General features: G+C 54.5%; 1 protein-coding gene across 2 annotated transcripts in view; it reads left to right on the top strand.

Annotated features, from left to right (window-relative positions):
* Positions 1 to 13,167, top strand: part of NCK2 (NCK adaptor protein 2) — a 158,176-nt gene extending 145,009 nt beyond the window's left edge. For both annotated transcript variants that reach the window (XM_054727975.1, XM_054727976.1), the window contains exon 5: positions 11,889 to 13,167. In XM_054727975.1, the coding sequence (XP_054583950.1) occupies positions 11,889 to 12,083 (195 nt within the window). In that variant the 3' untranslated portion in view covers positions 12,084 to 13,167. The remainder of the gene's footprint in view (positions 1 to 11,888) is intronic.
* The last annotated feature ends 627 nt before the right edge of the window (positions 13,168 to 13,794 follow it).

Genomic DNA, 13,794 nt, shown 5'->3' with positions numbered 1-13,794 from the left:
CTTGGAAAAGTCTAGAACACAGCTCCCCTCCCCGGCCCGGCCTCCCCCAGTCTAAAGTGCACACGTCCTCAGGGCTCGTTCTAGGCACCGTGGCTTCTGGGAAGCCTTCCTGACCGCAGGCCGCACAGCCGTCTGCTCGCCTGTAGTCGCCCCTGAACGTGGCTGTGACCCCTTGGGAGACCAAGTCGGCAGGGAGAATGCGCATTGCATTGTTGCCCCATCGAGTCCCTGGCACCTTGATGGAACTTTAAGAAGCGTTCTCACAAAACTAGGGAATGAATTACCCAGAATGCGCACAGCCTCGGCGTGAGCCCCCGAGCCAGGGTCCTCGGCGTGAGCCCCCGAGCCGGGGTCCTCGGCGTGAGCCCCCGAGCCGGGGTCCTCGGCGTGAGCCCCCGAGCCGGGGTCCTCGGCGTGAGCCCCCGAGCCATGGTCCTCGGCGTGAGCCCCCGAGCCGGGGTCCTCGGCGTGAGCCCCCGAGCCATGGTCCTCGGCGTGAGCCCCCGAGCCATGGTCCTCGGCGTGAGCCCCCGAGCCAGGGTCCTCGGCGTGAGCCCCCGAGCCGGGGTCCTCGGCGTGAGCCCCCGAGCCAGGGTCCTCGGCGTGAGCCCCCGAGCCATGGTCCTCGGCGTGAGCCCCGAGCCATGGTCCTCGGCGTGAGCCCCCGAGCCAGGGTCCTCGGCGTGAGCCCCCGAGCCGTGGTCCTGGGCGTGAGGCCCCGAGCCGTGGTCCTCGGCGTGAGCCCCCGGGCCATGGTCCTCGGCGTGAGCCCCCGAGCCGGGGTCCTCGGCGTGAGCCCCCGGGCCAGGGTCCTCGGCGTGAGCCCCCGAGCCGTGGCGCAGGGCGGGACTCGGGCGCCTCTCCTGCCTCCTGCTGGCTGTGCTGACGCACCAGCTCGCTTGGCTCAGACAGGGTGCCTCTAGCTTATTGCTGCCACGCGGGGGGCCAGACACCCGCCCTCCAGGCCTGCAAACACAACGGGGACAGAAGTGGGCAGAAGGGAACACAGGCAACTGATGAGCAAGCCTTCCCAACTAAAACATACATGTGTATGTCTAAGTAAGGAATTCATCTTAAAAATATTTCCATAAGAACTCCTTAGATCACTGAGGCCCTTTATCTAAGTGTTTCTATTGCTCTCACCTGTGAGAAACGTTTGCCCCCACATATGTAAGGCTGTAATGGACATTTTTAAAAACTGGGTCCAGTAAGTTCTTAGCACTTGCCTTGTAAGAAGGGCTCCACGGCTGGCACGTGCAGCGCCGGTGCAGACCGGCTTTGCGTTGCTGCGTGTGTTTGGTGTTCCCCTGCCTGGTTTCTCTCGCGCGGTGGCTGCAGATGTGCCTGAGTGTGCTTCTCGGCTGAGGCCGCCCTCCCTTTGGCTTTAGAGGAGGCGGCGGTTAGACCGAGCTCCCGGTAACTGTGATCACGCCAAGCTGGCCGCGAGAGGAAACTGCAGGAATTGCTAGGGTTTCTCTGAACTAGGCTTTCTGTTGTGTTGTGTGTGCGCGCACCAGTGGAGGAAAGGGCAGGAGAGGCTGCGGCCCAGCGGGCGCCGGGGCGGTGCTGTGGGTGGGGTTTCTCGCTGGTGAGGGAGGCTGCAGCTCCAGCCTCAGGTTTGAGGAGGGGGAGCTGAGGGCGCGGAACCGATGGAGCAGTGTCTGGGTTCAGCTCCGCTGACACGCGGTAGGCATTCCTGCATGTTGGCCGGCGCCTGGAAGGCGAGCACGCATCTCCTGAATGGAGGCCCCGTACCCTGGCAGGGTCTCTACCCGGTGTCCTTTGAAAACAGTTTCTTTGTAACTTGTAGAAGGAATTCTGCAGGAAATGGTCACACTTTGGTCTCGAGATGGCCCCAGGGGTGGCTTCTAAGGTATCTTACTAACCAGTATTCCAGGATCCTAAGAGAACCCGTGGGTAGTCAGCCGGAGCCAGGCAGTATCACTGTAGCCTTTTTGGAAAGTCGTGAAAAAAACAGTGGTTCATAGAAGAATGCAGACTTCAGGGATCATTGTCGCCTGAACCCCGCCCAGAGGGGAGCAAACTTCTTTGGTTCTGGAACTGGGTCTGAGCCTGTCTCCGACTGCCTCATGCCCCCGGGAAAACCATTAGCCCGGCATCAGGTGGCCGGTGAGCCAGGAAAAGGAGGCGTTGGTCGGTGCCATCGCTGTGTCTCTAGGAGGCGCTGGGAAGGGGCTGGAGCTTTGCGGGAAGCTAAGCATCCGTGGCAGGAAGAGCAGGTGTTTTCGTCCAGCCTGAAACTTTGGGTTCCTCTATCATGGTTCCGACGTTGCCGCCAGAATTTCACATCTTTTTAGACTAACATGTAAACATTTTTTTACATGTTTGTTTTTTTTAATTTTGGCAAAGTATATATAACAAAATTTACCATTTTTAAGTGTAAGTTTAGTGGCATTGAGTGCATTCACGTTGTTCTACAACCATCGCTACCATTCATCTCTAGAAGTTTTTCATCTTCCCTAATTGAAGCTCGACACCCATTAAATACTGACTCCCCATTTCTCCCTCCCCTAGCCCCTGGCAGCTTTTTACTTTCTGTCTCTAGGAGTTTGACTAGTACCTCATGGTGGGATCAGACAGTGTTTGTCCTTTTGCGTGTGGCCTGATTTCCTGTAATGTCCTCAGGGTCATTCCTGTTGTGGCGTGTGTCCGTGCTTCCTTCATGATGTGTACAGACCACACTTTGTGTGTCCATTCACCTGCCGTGGGCATGGGTAGCTGCCACCCTTTGGCTATGCTGTGTAGCGCTGCTCTGAACACGGGTATACAAGTGCCAGCTCAGGCCCCTGCCTGCCGGGCTTTTGGGTGCAGATCCAGGTGGGGGTGCTGGGTCAGATGGTCATTCATGGTTTCGTTTTTGAATTCATCTGTTCCCACAGTGGCTGTGACATTTGCATTCCCACTGGCAGTGCACAAGGGCTCAGTCTCTTCACATTCACACCAACAGTTTTTGCTTTCCCGTTTTGTTTTGTTTTCAATAATAATAATAGCCAGGATATAACGTGGGCATTTTTACTGTGCGCTTCAGTTTATTAACATGGTAGAAATGAGAACGTTATGAAGATGGGGAACAGGTGGTGGTGTCTAGGGATAAGGGGGCAGGAGGCGAGGGGGTGTGCCTGGGAGAAAGGAGTTCTCTGTGGTGAGGAGCGGTTGCTGTGGTTTTGATTTGCATCAGCACGCAATTTTTTCATCTCAGCTTCCCCTTTTGCTTGTTTGGGGTGTTTCTGTGACCCTTACCTTGGCCTCCAGAGCGTGCAGGAGCAGCAGAGAGCGATGCCTTCGCATCCCCCCACGGGGCTTGTAGCACAGAAAGCGGGGGCCGTAACAGCGTGGAAGTGTGCGCACACTGGCCTGCTCACTGCCTTCTTCCCACCCCAGTGTTCCACCTTTGGGAGTTCCCCTGTGTCCCAGCCCTTGGAGACAAGCAGAACCAAGCAAAGGTAGTTCCGCAGCGAGGGGGGGAACGCCATGTAAAATGTATTCAGCCTCCATGGCCTTAATTCTCCAAGTGTGGTTCTTGGGCCAGCAGCAGCCACGTCGCCAGAGAACTTGCTGGAAATAGATTATCAGGCCCCGCCCAGATCCACTGCACCTGAGTCCCTGGGGTAGCGCCCGCAACCTCCACCTGCACGAGCCCTCAGGAGATTCCGGCGCTCACGTCTGGGCGCCACTGAGCGTGGCAGGTCAAGCCTCTGGGGACCGCGCTGCGCATATGTAACATCCGGAATTGAGTATCACTCATTGTTGATCAGTCAAGCAGGCATGATGTGGTGAAGAGACAAAGAATGAGGAGGACAGTATTCTAAAACGCTACCCTCTGAGGTATTTAAATGTAACTCTAAGAAATATATTTTGGAAGCACTCGCACATGCTGACTTGAACATGGGCAGCAGACACGATTGTTTCAAGATAAGGTCCGTGGGACTTTGAGGGCTGTTCTGCGGCCGGTGGTTGATTTTTCTTCCCTTGTGCAAAGAAGTTCACTTCAGACACTAATGAGACTGATAACGCTTGATCATGTTGTGTGTGGGTTGGTGTTAGCCTATGGAGTAGGTATCTCAGAGACGCAGTTACAGGAGAACAGAAACTGCTGGTGAAAAGATCATCTGAGGCGAAAACAAAGAGAAGAGTATCAGTTGACAGCTGGTGGCATAAGTATAAACTGTGAGTCTGTTCTGATGAAAAGAAGGCAGAATTGGACAACTAGGGAGGGTGACCTAACAGAGGGATAAAATTCCAAACCAGCTTTTCTGAGCTGAGAGCAGAGGGAAGGTTGATCAGTGGAGTACAGTGGCCTCTAACCCGTTGGTTCGCAAATTGTTTAGGTAAAGGAACTACGTCTCTGGATAAGAGTGCCTTCCTTAGAGAGGTCACAGATTCAGAAAAATAGCTGTTTACCACCTGAAAGGAAAGGATGGCACCGCCTTGGCTGGGAAGAGTGTAAAACGCTACAGTTTTACACTCAATGAGCAGCGGGGCCAGAAATGGGTCCAGAGTTCACCTGGGCAGCTGGTGAGCCACACCAAGGGCATTTCTCTCATCTTTCCACAAATTCTAAAGTAAAAGGTAACTAGAAGTTGTAAGGTTGTTTAAGAAGCAGGACTGCCTGGGACAAGGTCCCTCCCTCCCCTGTGACTTCTCCACAGCCGTGTGCTTAGAGGACAGTCACAGTAATACGTAAGCTCTGGGTGGTGGAGGAGAAATGAAGGAGATTACCTACGGCTCTCAGCAGGTTTGCTTTTCTACAAGTACTCACTCGTGAGGTGAAACTGCAAAACGGTGAGCTGTAAGAATTGCCTGAAGGAATGCACAGTGGAAGACATGATCAAATTGTGAATCCATAGTAGGTGCATTTATTGATGCCTCCTCATGTGGGGATGTGGAATTAAATCATGCTCTTGGACTTTCAGGGATTACACTCAGATACGGGACCTAAAACCTAAACAAAAATAATGATAATAAAATAAATAAAATCTTGGTTTTTCTACCTATTAACTGTCTTCATATTCCACTTGGAAAATGACTGCCTAAGAAGGGTGGAATGAATGGCTTTACTAACTGATAATCCTTCAGAACGTCTGGTTCAAAAACGGTGAGGATAGAAATCATTCCTAAGAAGAATAGTCAGAGAGAAGACAGTAACAGGAAGTGATCCGATGTTAGAATATTTGAAAAGTTGGCACAGTGTTCAGCAAAGAGAAATTATACCGATTAAGTGCCGTGTTTGGAGAAGGAAAAGGTAGGAAAACTTGGACAATGAGAGGAAGCACAAAGATTAGAATTGAAGTGGGGAATAGAAAGTAGATGTTTCATATCTGAAAAGAAGGTGCAGGACTGAGTCTATTAGATTCTAGTCCAGCTAAGGAAGGTTTTAGCCAAGGGTGGTACCTGTGATGGCTCAGAACGATGCCCACAACTTCTTTGATGCCCATCCTTCAAAGCAGGGGGCCTGGTCGCCTCCCTTCAGCAGGGGCGGGGCTTGCTCGCTCACCACCGTGATTAGAGAGGGTGGTGAGTCATGATAGTGGCTTTCAGGACTGGGCCACAAAAGGCACGCGGCATCACTCTCTTGGATCACTTGATGTTGGGGGGAGCTGCCACGTTGTGAAGAAGCAAGCAGCCCCACGGAGAGGCCAGGCGTGCACCACGTCTGACGCCGATCCTCTGTCCCCAGTGGAGCCCGCAGATGGCTGCAGCCTCAGCCAGTGTCTTGACTGCTGCTCCCATGTGGGGATGTGGAGTTAAATCAGGAGCTGGATGGTTCTAGTTCAAGGTTTAAGGCAAAGTCCTGAGCCACAGAAACGGCAGTGATCAATGTTGCTGTTGAAGCCACTGAGTTTGGGGGTGATTTGTCACCTAGCAAAAAACAAATAGTACAGACCCCAGATAGAAAGCAGGGCTCTGACAAGAGAGGCGAAGTGAACACTGAAGTTCAGGAAACCCTGCTTTCCCATTTGTTGTTCAAAGAGAAACCCTATTGCTAATGTTTATTTCCTGCTGAAAATCTGGAAGCCTCAAAGATACGAGGGTCACATGGAACGGGTATGTACAGCCTCCCAGGCATTCCTTTGCCAATTAGTTCAGCAGCCGTCTGTAGTGCACCCACTGTGTGCCAGGCCCCGCTTCCCCCGGCGCACACAGAAATGAGCCCTGGCTGGTTGTCGATGTGCCCCTCTCACATCGAAGTTTCTCTCCCTCTTTTCCCCCTCCCTCTTCCCTCCTCTCCCCTCTCTCTTAAAAATAAAAATCAATGGGGAAAAAATCCTCGGGTAAGGATTTTTAAAAAGAATGTATGAAAGTGAGTGGGAACGAGCCTCAGGAAGCTTGGAGCCTAACAGGAGAGACAGGTCTACACTGGTGCTGAGAACGCGTGATCGCAAATGAGGTAAAAGGCGCGTTTCTGCGGAGGGTGGAGACCTTGTCCAGTTAGTTTAGGAAAATCCCCGTTTTCTAGGGATTTTAATGGAAAGAAACCTTTTTAAAAATTGATGATATACTGTGTGCTGTCTGATAGTTTCATGAAAGGAACTTAAAGAAGGGCCACTAAATGACAGTGTTTGCTTAATATTCCCCAAAGATGTTCTCCTGACACTTATTAAACTGTCCCAGTCTGTCCTGGTTTCAGATGTTATTGCCCCGCAGTGTGAAGACGGAAGCGGGCCGCTGTGGGGAGTTCGCACAAGGTCCCAGAGCCGCTGACCAAAGGAGGCCGGCTGGGCCCGGCAGCTGTGCCGAGCCCGTGTGCCAGCGTGCTGCCTCTCGGCCCTGCGGCCAGGGACCCGGGGTGGGCGGGCACGGCTTGTCCACGGTCACATGACCGCTCCCCTCCTGGCGATGTGGGCTCACCCTTCTGCCGAAACAGCAGAACAGCTGGACAACACATTGAAACAAACAAAGCAACAACGAGGTAGCCTTCCGGGTGACTGCAGTGATGGGGGACAGTTTAAGAAGTACTAGTTTACCAGGTGAAGAAGGTCAAGAAATAGGGCCCAGGTCAGGGTCAAGCACAGGACGTTTCCTCCTGGCCCTCGGGAAGCTGCGGCCACACCCACGTCAGCCCCCGGGCAGCACCGCCGCCCGCGAGTGAGAGCTGCGCCTTTAATTTACGGGGAGCATTTCTGTGCTGCCGTAGCCTGCCCCGGGCAGTGCGTGTCAGTGCTGCCGTTCAGGTTCTGTGGGTTCTTCTTCCACGTGCCTCTGTGGGCCCAGCTCCGGCGGATGCAGCTCTTGGACAGGCAGTCGCTCCTGCGTCTGTCCCACCAGCCGGGAGGAGCTCCACCTCGGGAGCACGTGCAGGTGGCCTCGGTGAGGGCCCTCGCCAGGCTCTGCCCAGTGCCAGTGTGGACAGCCCATGGTCACTGCCCTGTAGGGCCTGTGCCGTCAGATCAGTGTCACCCCAAAACCAGAGCCTGTGCGAAGGAATGCTGAGCTGGCGCCCTTTCTCAGCATAGATATTCAAGCAAGAACGTGTTTTGAGAAGCTTAAGTTTACAGTCCTTAATATCAGTACACCACCACTTGTGAGGTGACTGCGCAGGGCCCAAAACATCCGGTGCCCCCAAAAAGCCAGGCCCGGCGGGGCCGCAGCAGCCGTGGGCAAGGCTGTGAAGCTGCCCCCTCAGAATGGCCCGCCTTGCGCCCTGTCCCTAGAAGCAGAGTGGCTTGTCAGGTCCTGGACTGGCTCAGTTTGAAGGGAAGAGACTGGAACATTCTCCAGCAGTGTCTGCTGTCCCCACAGGCACCCCCCCACAATGCCCAGGTGTCCCCATAGGCATCCCCCCACAATGTCCAGGTGTCCCCACAGGCACCCCCCACCCCACGGTGTCTGCTGTCCCCGCAGGCACCCCCACAGTGTCTGCTGTCCCCGCAGGCACCCCCCTCAGTGTCTGCTGTCCCCGTAGGCACCCCCTCAGTGTCTGCTGTCCCCACAGGCACCCCCCACAGTGTCTGCTGTCCCCGTAGGCACCCCCTCAGTGTCTGCTGTCCCCGCAGGCACCCCCTCAGTGTCTGCTGTCCCCCGCAGACACCCCCCACAGTGTCTGCTGTCCCCACAGGCACCCCCCACAGTGTCTGCTGTCCCCGCAGGCACCCCCCTCAGTGTCTGCTGTCCCCGCAGGCACCCCCCGCAGTGTCTGCTCCAGGGCTGAGAATCAGAAAGGCATCTGCAGCCGTGGGGAGGTTGGCCATGGAACGCCCTCCTTCGGGGGGCGGGGGAAGGGGTGCAGAGCCCATGAGTGACATTCACACCTTTCCTTCAGCTCCGACCTTGGGAAACACTGCGGTGGTGGCCCCAATTTCATTTCTGTTCTGCAGCTGTGTCAGCAGCCCCTGGAGGGCTCAGTAACTCCAGATTGAGCCCTAGCCAGTTGGCTCAGTGGATAGAGCATCGCCTCTCGGACTGAAGGGCCATTGGTTCAGTTCCGGTCAAGGGCAGGTACTCTGTTGCAGGCTCGATCCCCGCCCTGATAGGTGCAAGTACAAGAGGCACCCCTATCACTCACTGTGTCTCTCTCACATGGATGTTTCTCTCTCTGTCTCTCCCTCTCCCTTCCACACTCTAAAAATCAATGGAAACACACCCTCAGGTGAGGATTAACAAAAAAGGAAAAACCAGAGGTTGCTGGAGGTTAAAACACAGGTGGTCGCGCCCAGAGTTTCTGACTCCCTGGGTCTGGGGGGCAGTGGCCAGGTGCTGCTGACAGTGCCCCCCAGGCATGTTCGTCGCCAGGCCCCGTGGAACTGCTTGGTGGGAACGTGGAGCCGGGCGTGTGAGTGCAGAGACAGGAGTCTGCTCGGGCTGAACTGGGAATTCCTGCGTGTTCAGCACGCCTGCTTGCTGAGCCTGGCGGTTCTGTCCTTCTCTGCTGGGCACACAGTGCCCACGGTGTAAAGCTGAGGAGCTGAGATTAAAAGCAAACTTCCCTGTCCAGAAAGCCACTGTTGGTCATGTGGTAAGTAACGTCAGGCCTACCGTAGTCTCACTCTGGCTCGCTCACGTCCTCCTCGGCACGCTGCCGCCGTGGCTGTGATTGAATTAAAGTGTCTATGAAACTAGCTCAGTGCCTGCCTGTGCCAAACTGTGAAGGAGATTGCCCTCCATTTTGCTCTAAGAAGGCAGAAGCTTCTGGCTCAGAATGGGCATATTATCAAAATAATAGGAGCTTGAAACTACACCGTTTCAGGAACACTGGAGCCCTGGGAGCGGTCAGAGCTGTGCTAGTATACGCTGCCTACCGCGCGGTGTGAGCCGCCGCTCCTAAACGCGATGTGGGTGCTGCGGGCCCTGTCCTGGGCGCAGGGAGGGCCGTCTGTCCTGCTCCGAGAGCCACACAGCGGCTCGGACGGCAGTGCGAGGTCAGTGAGGCTGCTTCCCTCCGGCTGGTGGCTCGGGCCTGTGAAAATAATCCGGATTTGCGAACTGTGTGATCGCATGATTGCTTAGAACGACGCTTTGTGCTTTAGAATACCATGTCGATAGGGCCGGTCGACAGGGTCGTCTGTGACGTCAGCGTTCCTGATGACTCGGTTCTAAGAGTCTGAATTGGCAATATAGTTTTCAAGATCTGTGTTCTCCTCCCACTCCCTGCCGCCCCGAGCCCCCCACCTTCTGTGGCCATGACCCTGAAGATAAGGTACAGCCTAGCAGAGACCAGCCTTCCTGTCTCCTGAGCTCCATCCCCCGCCGACCCCCAAGGCTTGTTCCATTGGGTTTGTCTCGGGCAGAGCGAGCCACAAGCCGTAAATACAGGTGTCGCTTTGATTCTCCTGTGCTAACGGGCGTTCCAGGGCTGAGCTCTCTGAGACCCCATTTCCTTGAGTTGTCATTCATTTGTTTATATGGGTTAGCTCTTGCTCTGCAAGATTCTCACACTTTTAATCAAATGTTTGTAAACTCGGCCTAACAAACCGTGGCGGATGCTGGCGAGCACTGCCCTGAGGTGGAGGCCCAGCAGGGGCCGGGCTGTGTCCTCAGCAGCAGTGAGTCCTGGGTGCCGGGAGAGCTGAGACCTGGTCTAGAGATTCGGCGAGGGGCACGATGAAGGGGTGGGCGGTTGGGCCAGAGCCGCGGCTGGCACGCGCTGGGCCTGCCACGGCGCACCTCACCCAGGCCTGGGAAGAGCCTGTCTCGGGGAGTGAGGAGGCGTCCTCAGGAGACCTCTGAGCTGGGCCTTGCAGGAGCGGTTGACCTAGGATGGGGTAGGGCCTCAAAGAACTACAGGAACAGGAGGGAAAACGGGACTGGGGATGGCACATGCTCTCACTGATTGGATCTCTTTGTAGGCAGGGCCAGGTGACTCGGCCGAGAGGGGATCGGGGGAGCAACTGGGGGTCGCAGGAGGGTGGGGGCAGCTGGGTTTTCTTGTGAGGCCATTGAGGGAGGCCAGCATCCCTCCGCCTCCGCCACGATGCCTCCGAAGAGGCTGGCCCTTCCCTCCCTCTCTTCACCGGTGCCCGGTCCCACACTCCCCCAGCACCCCACCCTCACACAGTGCGGCTCCCCGTTTCCTCAGGAGCCTTTCCTGCCCCCACACTCGTGTTTAAGTTAGCCTGGCTGCCTCGGGGTTCTCTCCTTCCTCTTCAGAGAGCCCACCACAGTTTGCAACTAGACACATAACGGCCTTTTTACTTTTATTATCTGTCTCCCCACTGGACGGTCAGCACACGTGCTGTGCATGGCACACACACATACACAGCGCCAGCACACGCACATACACACAGTACACACACATGTACACAGTACCAGGGCACTGTGTACATGTGTGTGTACTGTGTGTATGTGCGTGGGGCCTGTCTGCTGTGTAGTTAGTATCCAATAAATAATTGTTCTTTATTGAACTAATCAATTTTTCCCTAAAGAACTTTCTTAATATCTCCTGGATATTTTTCAATAAATGAGATAAAAGACTAATTTTAATACAGGTAATGATGTCTTTCTAAAATATATTCAATTATAAGTGTGGCACTGACATATCACAAATTTAAACATCTCTCAATAAAATCTGTGCTTGAATCAATGTACAGTCCCTCTGGGATTTTATGATCCGTGTTTAAAATGCAACCAGAATTTTCCTCTGCTCCTAAAGTTTTCCTTTTTAAATAGCTTAGAAGTAGAGCTTTTGTTGTTGTTGTTTTGTTAATCCTCACCTGAGGATATTTTCCCCATTGATTTTTAGAGGTAGTGAGAGGTAGGGGGAGAGACAGAGAGAGAAACATCGATTGGTTACCTCCTGCACACGTCCCAACCGGGGCCAGGAACTGAACCTGCAACCCAGGCACATGCCCTTGACTGGGAATCGAACCCAAGACCCTTTGGTGCGAGGGCCGATGTTCTAACCACAGACCCCAAGCAGCTGGGGCAGATCAGAACATTTTGATGGTTGAATGTCTAATAGTGACAGAAGTCAGGAGAAGAAAACCTTTTAGCTATGTACAAGCCCCCTTTTTTTAAATTCCCAGTTTATAAAAAGTAGCTTGGGAAATGAAAACATCAGGTAGGTCCCCTCAGCATCCAGGCTAACACTGGACCGTACATTCCGTAACAAAGCTCCAGTTTCTAAAGAACTGAAATACATTCAGCAGCAAAACTGTGGGGAGCAAAATTTCCCTTTTCTCCTATTCAGAACCCCAGAGCCTTGGACGGCCGCTGGGTCCTGCCGAGCAGCAGGTGCCATTCGTTCCTTTTGCTCTGTGGCCAGTTGCTGGGGCAGGGCTGGCTGCTGAGCTGTGTGCGGCCTGGGTTTGGGTGAGTGAAAGATTCGGGGGGAAATCCCCAAGTCCTTGGGCGCGACCAGCAGCTGAGGCTCTGGGAGTGAAGCCCGCCCCGCCCAGGCCGGCCAGGCTAACGTGTGTCTCTTGCCTCCCCAGCCCAGTGACTTCTCCGTGTCTCTCAAAGCGTCAGGGAAGAACAAACACTTCAAGGTGCAGCTGGTGGACAGCGTCTACTGCATCGGGCAGCGGCGGTTCCACACCATGGACGAGCTGGTGGAGCACTACAAAAAGGCCCCCATCTTCACCAGCGAGCACGGGGAGAAGCTCTACCTCGTGCGGGCACTCCAGTGACCCTGCCGCCCTGCCGCCCCAGCCTCGGTGCCGCACTCACTTCCCCAAGCCGCGAGGTGGCCCCTCTGCACTGCCCACTCGGTCCCGTTGGCTTCCTCTGCCTGGCCGGTCTCTCTGTCCAGGCCATTGTCTCCTCCTGCCTCCTGTTTGCCACCCCAGGCCCTCGCTCCATGTCCAAGGCCACCTGCTCCTGGCCGGTGTAGAGAAGGGAGGCGGAGGAGGGGCGAGTTTGTTCTCTCTATTTCTGCTCCGGTGGAAACAGCCTTAGTCTGTTCAGCCTGTTCCTGCCGTCGGCACCCGCAGTGAGAAGACACGGTGCAGCGGGAACGCACAGAAGCTGCCCGTGACGGAGTGACCCACAGCGCACTCCCCGGGCCTCGCGAGCACTGGGCTCCGATCCCGGCAGCACAGGCGGAGGCCCCGCTCCCCAGCAGCCCCTGCTCAGCCCTTAGCCCTTCCCTGGCGCCCGGGCTCTCCAGGAGTGGACCGTCTGCTGGGAGCAATCCCGGAGCCACCAGGGAGGCAGCAGTGAGGAAGCTGCCCAGTGCCTTTGGGGCTGTGCTTGCAATAAGGAAGGGTTTTCCTGAAGGTCCGTCTGCAAGAGGGACCGCCGCTCGGAAAGAGACGTTTGGTGATTTACCCCCAGGTGTGCCGTCCACATAGTGCTTTTCCTCTTGCCCTTCGGGTGTTTGACTTCACAGTTCTGTATTTAATTCTCCACGTGATAGGTGTCTGTAGCCATTTGTTGACACTAATACAGATGATTAAGGAAAACAGCTGATCTGTGGGGAAGGGAAGCTACCAACACTTGACACACACACACACACAATATATACATATATATATTTATATATATATATTATTTGCTTTACAGGGTTTTTCAGGGTGTACAAAGGAATATGTAATTGGTAGGAAAAGACACACAGAATGTTTGTTTTCTTTTTTCTTTACATTTGAACTTCTTTATAGTTTAAATATACTATCTTGAGATGGCACATTCCTACAGTCAAAGAAGGGGTCTTGAGACCTCCTCAACTTGCATACTCAGTTTTTTGGATATTGTAATAAAAAAGTATTACGACGAGGCTGTGTGTGTGTCTTGGGGAACCGACTGTGACTGGAGGCTCAGCAGAACTTGCTGAACCCTGAAGGGAGCCGTCTGAGAGGAGTCGCACACGACGTCACAGTGTGGTTTCCTTCTCTACCACCTCATCTCTCTGGTGGAATAATCAGTTACCTCGTGAAACTCCCAGAGGAACCACAGTCATCAGCTAGGCCCCCACCTCAGCTTCCCCCTGCACTCGCCTTACTCCGCTCACTCGGGAGGTGGGTGCTGCTGTCATCCCCATTATACAGATGGGGGAGGAAGGCACCGAGTCCCTGCGCCAGGAGCGTGCCTGGTGCATTGTGGGGCACGCTTCCCACCAGCCTCGGCGGCCAGGAGAAACAAGGCATCGCGTGGCATCTGCACGTGGTCTGTCATCCCTGTTCCCTGGGAGTCAGTGTACCTTTTTGTTGCTGTTGACATACTTAGAAATTTGATAATAAATTGGAAGTTTGGTGTCTGATGCCCTTGATTGGGGCCACACAGTATATAAGATAGACATCCAGCCGAACGGGGCAGATGATGACTTAGGCAAAGCACGTTGGTTCACTGCTGTCTCCGTGGAAGGAACGACTCCTCCCACTCCTCCCGGTCTCACTGTGGGTA

This window comes from Eptesicus fuscus, chromosome 16 (assembly GCF_027574615.1).
Source record: "Eptesicus fuscus isolate TK198812 chromosome 16, DD_ASM_mEF_20220401, whole genome shotgun sequence".
In the NCBI taxonomy this organism is placed as follows: Eukaryota; Metazoa; Chordata; class Mammalia; order Chiroptera; family Vespertilionidae; genus Eptesicus; species Eptesicus fuscus.
This window is presented reverse-complemented; position numbering and strand designations above follow the sequence as displayed.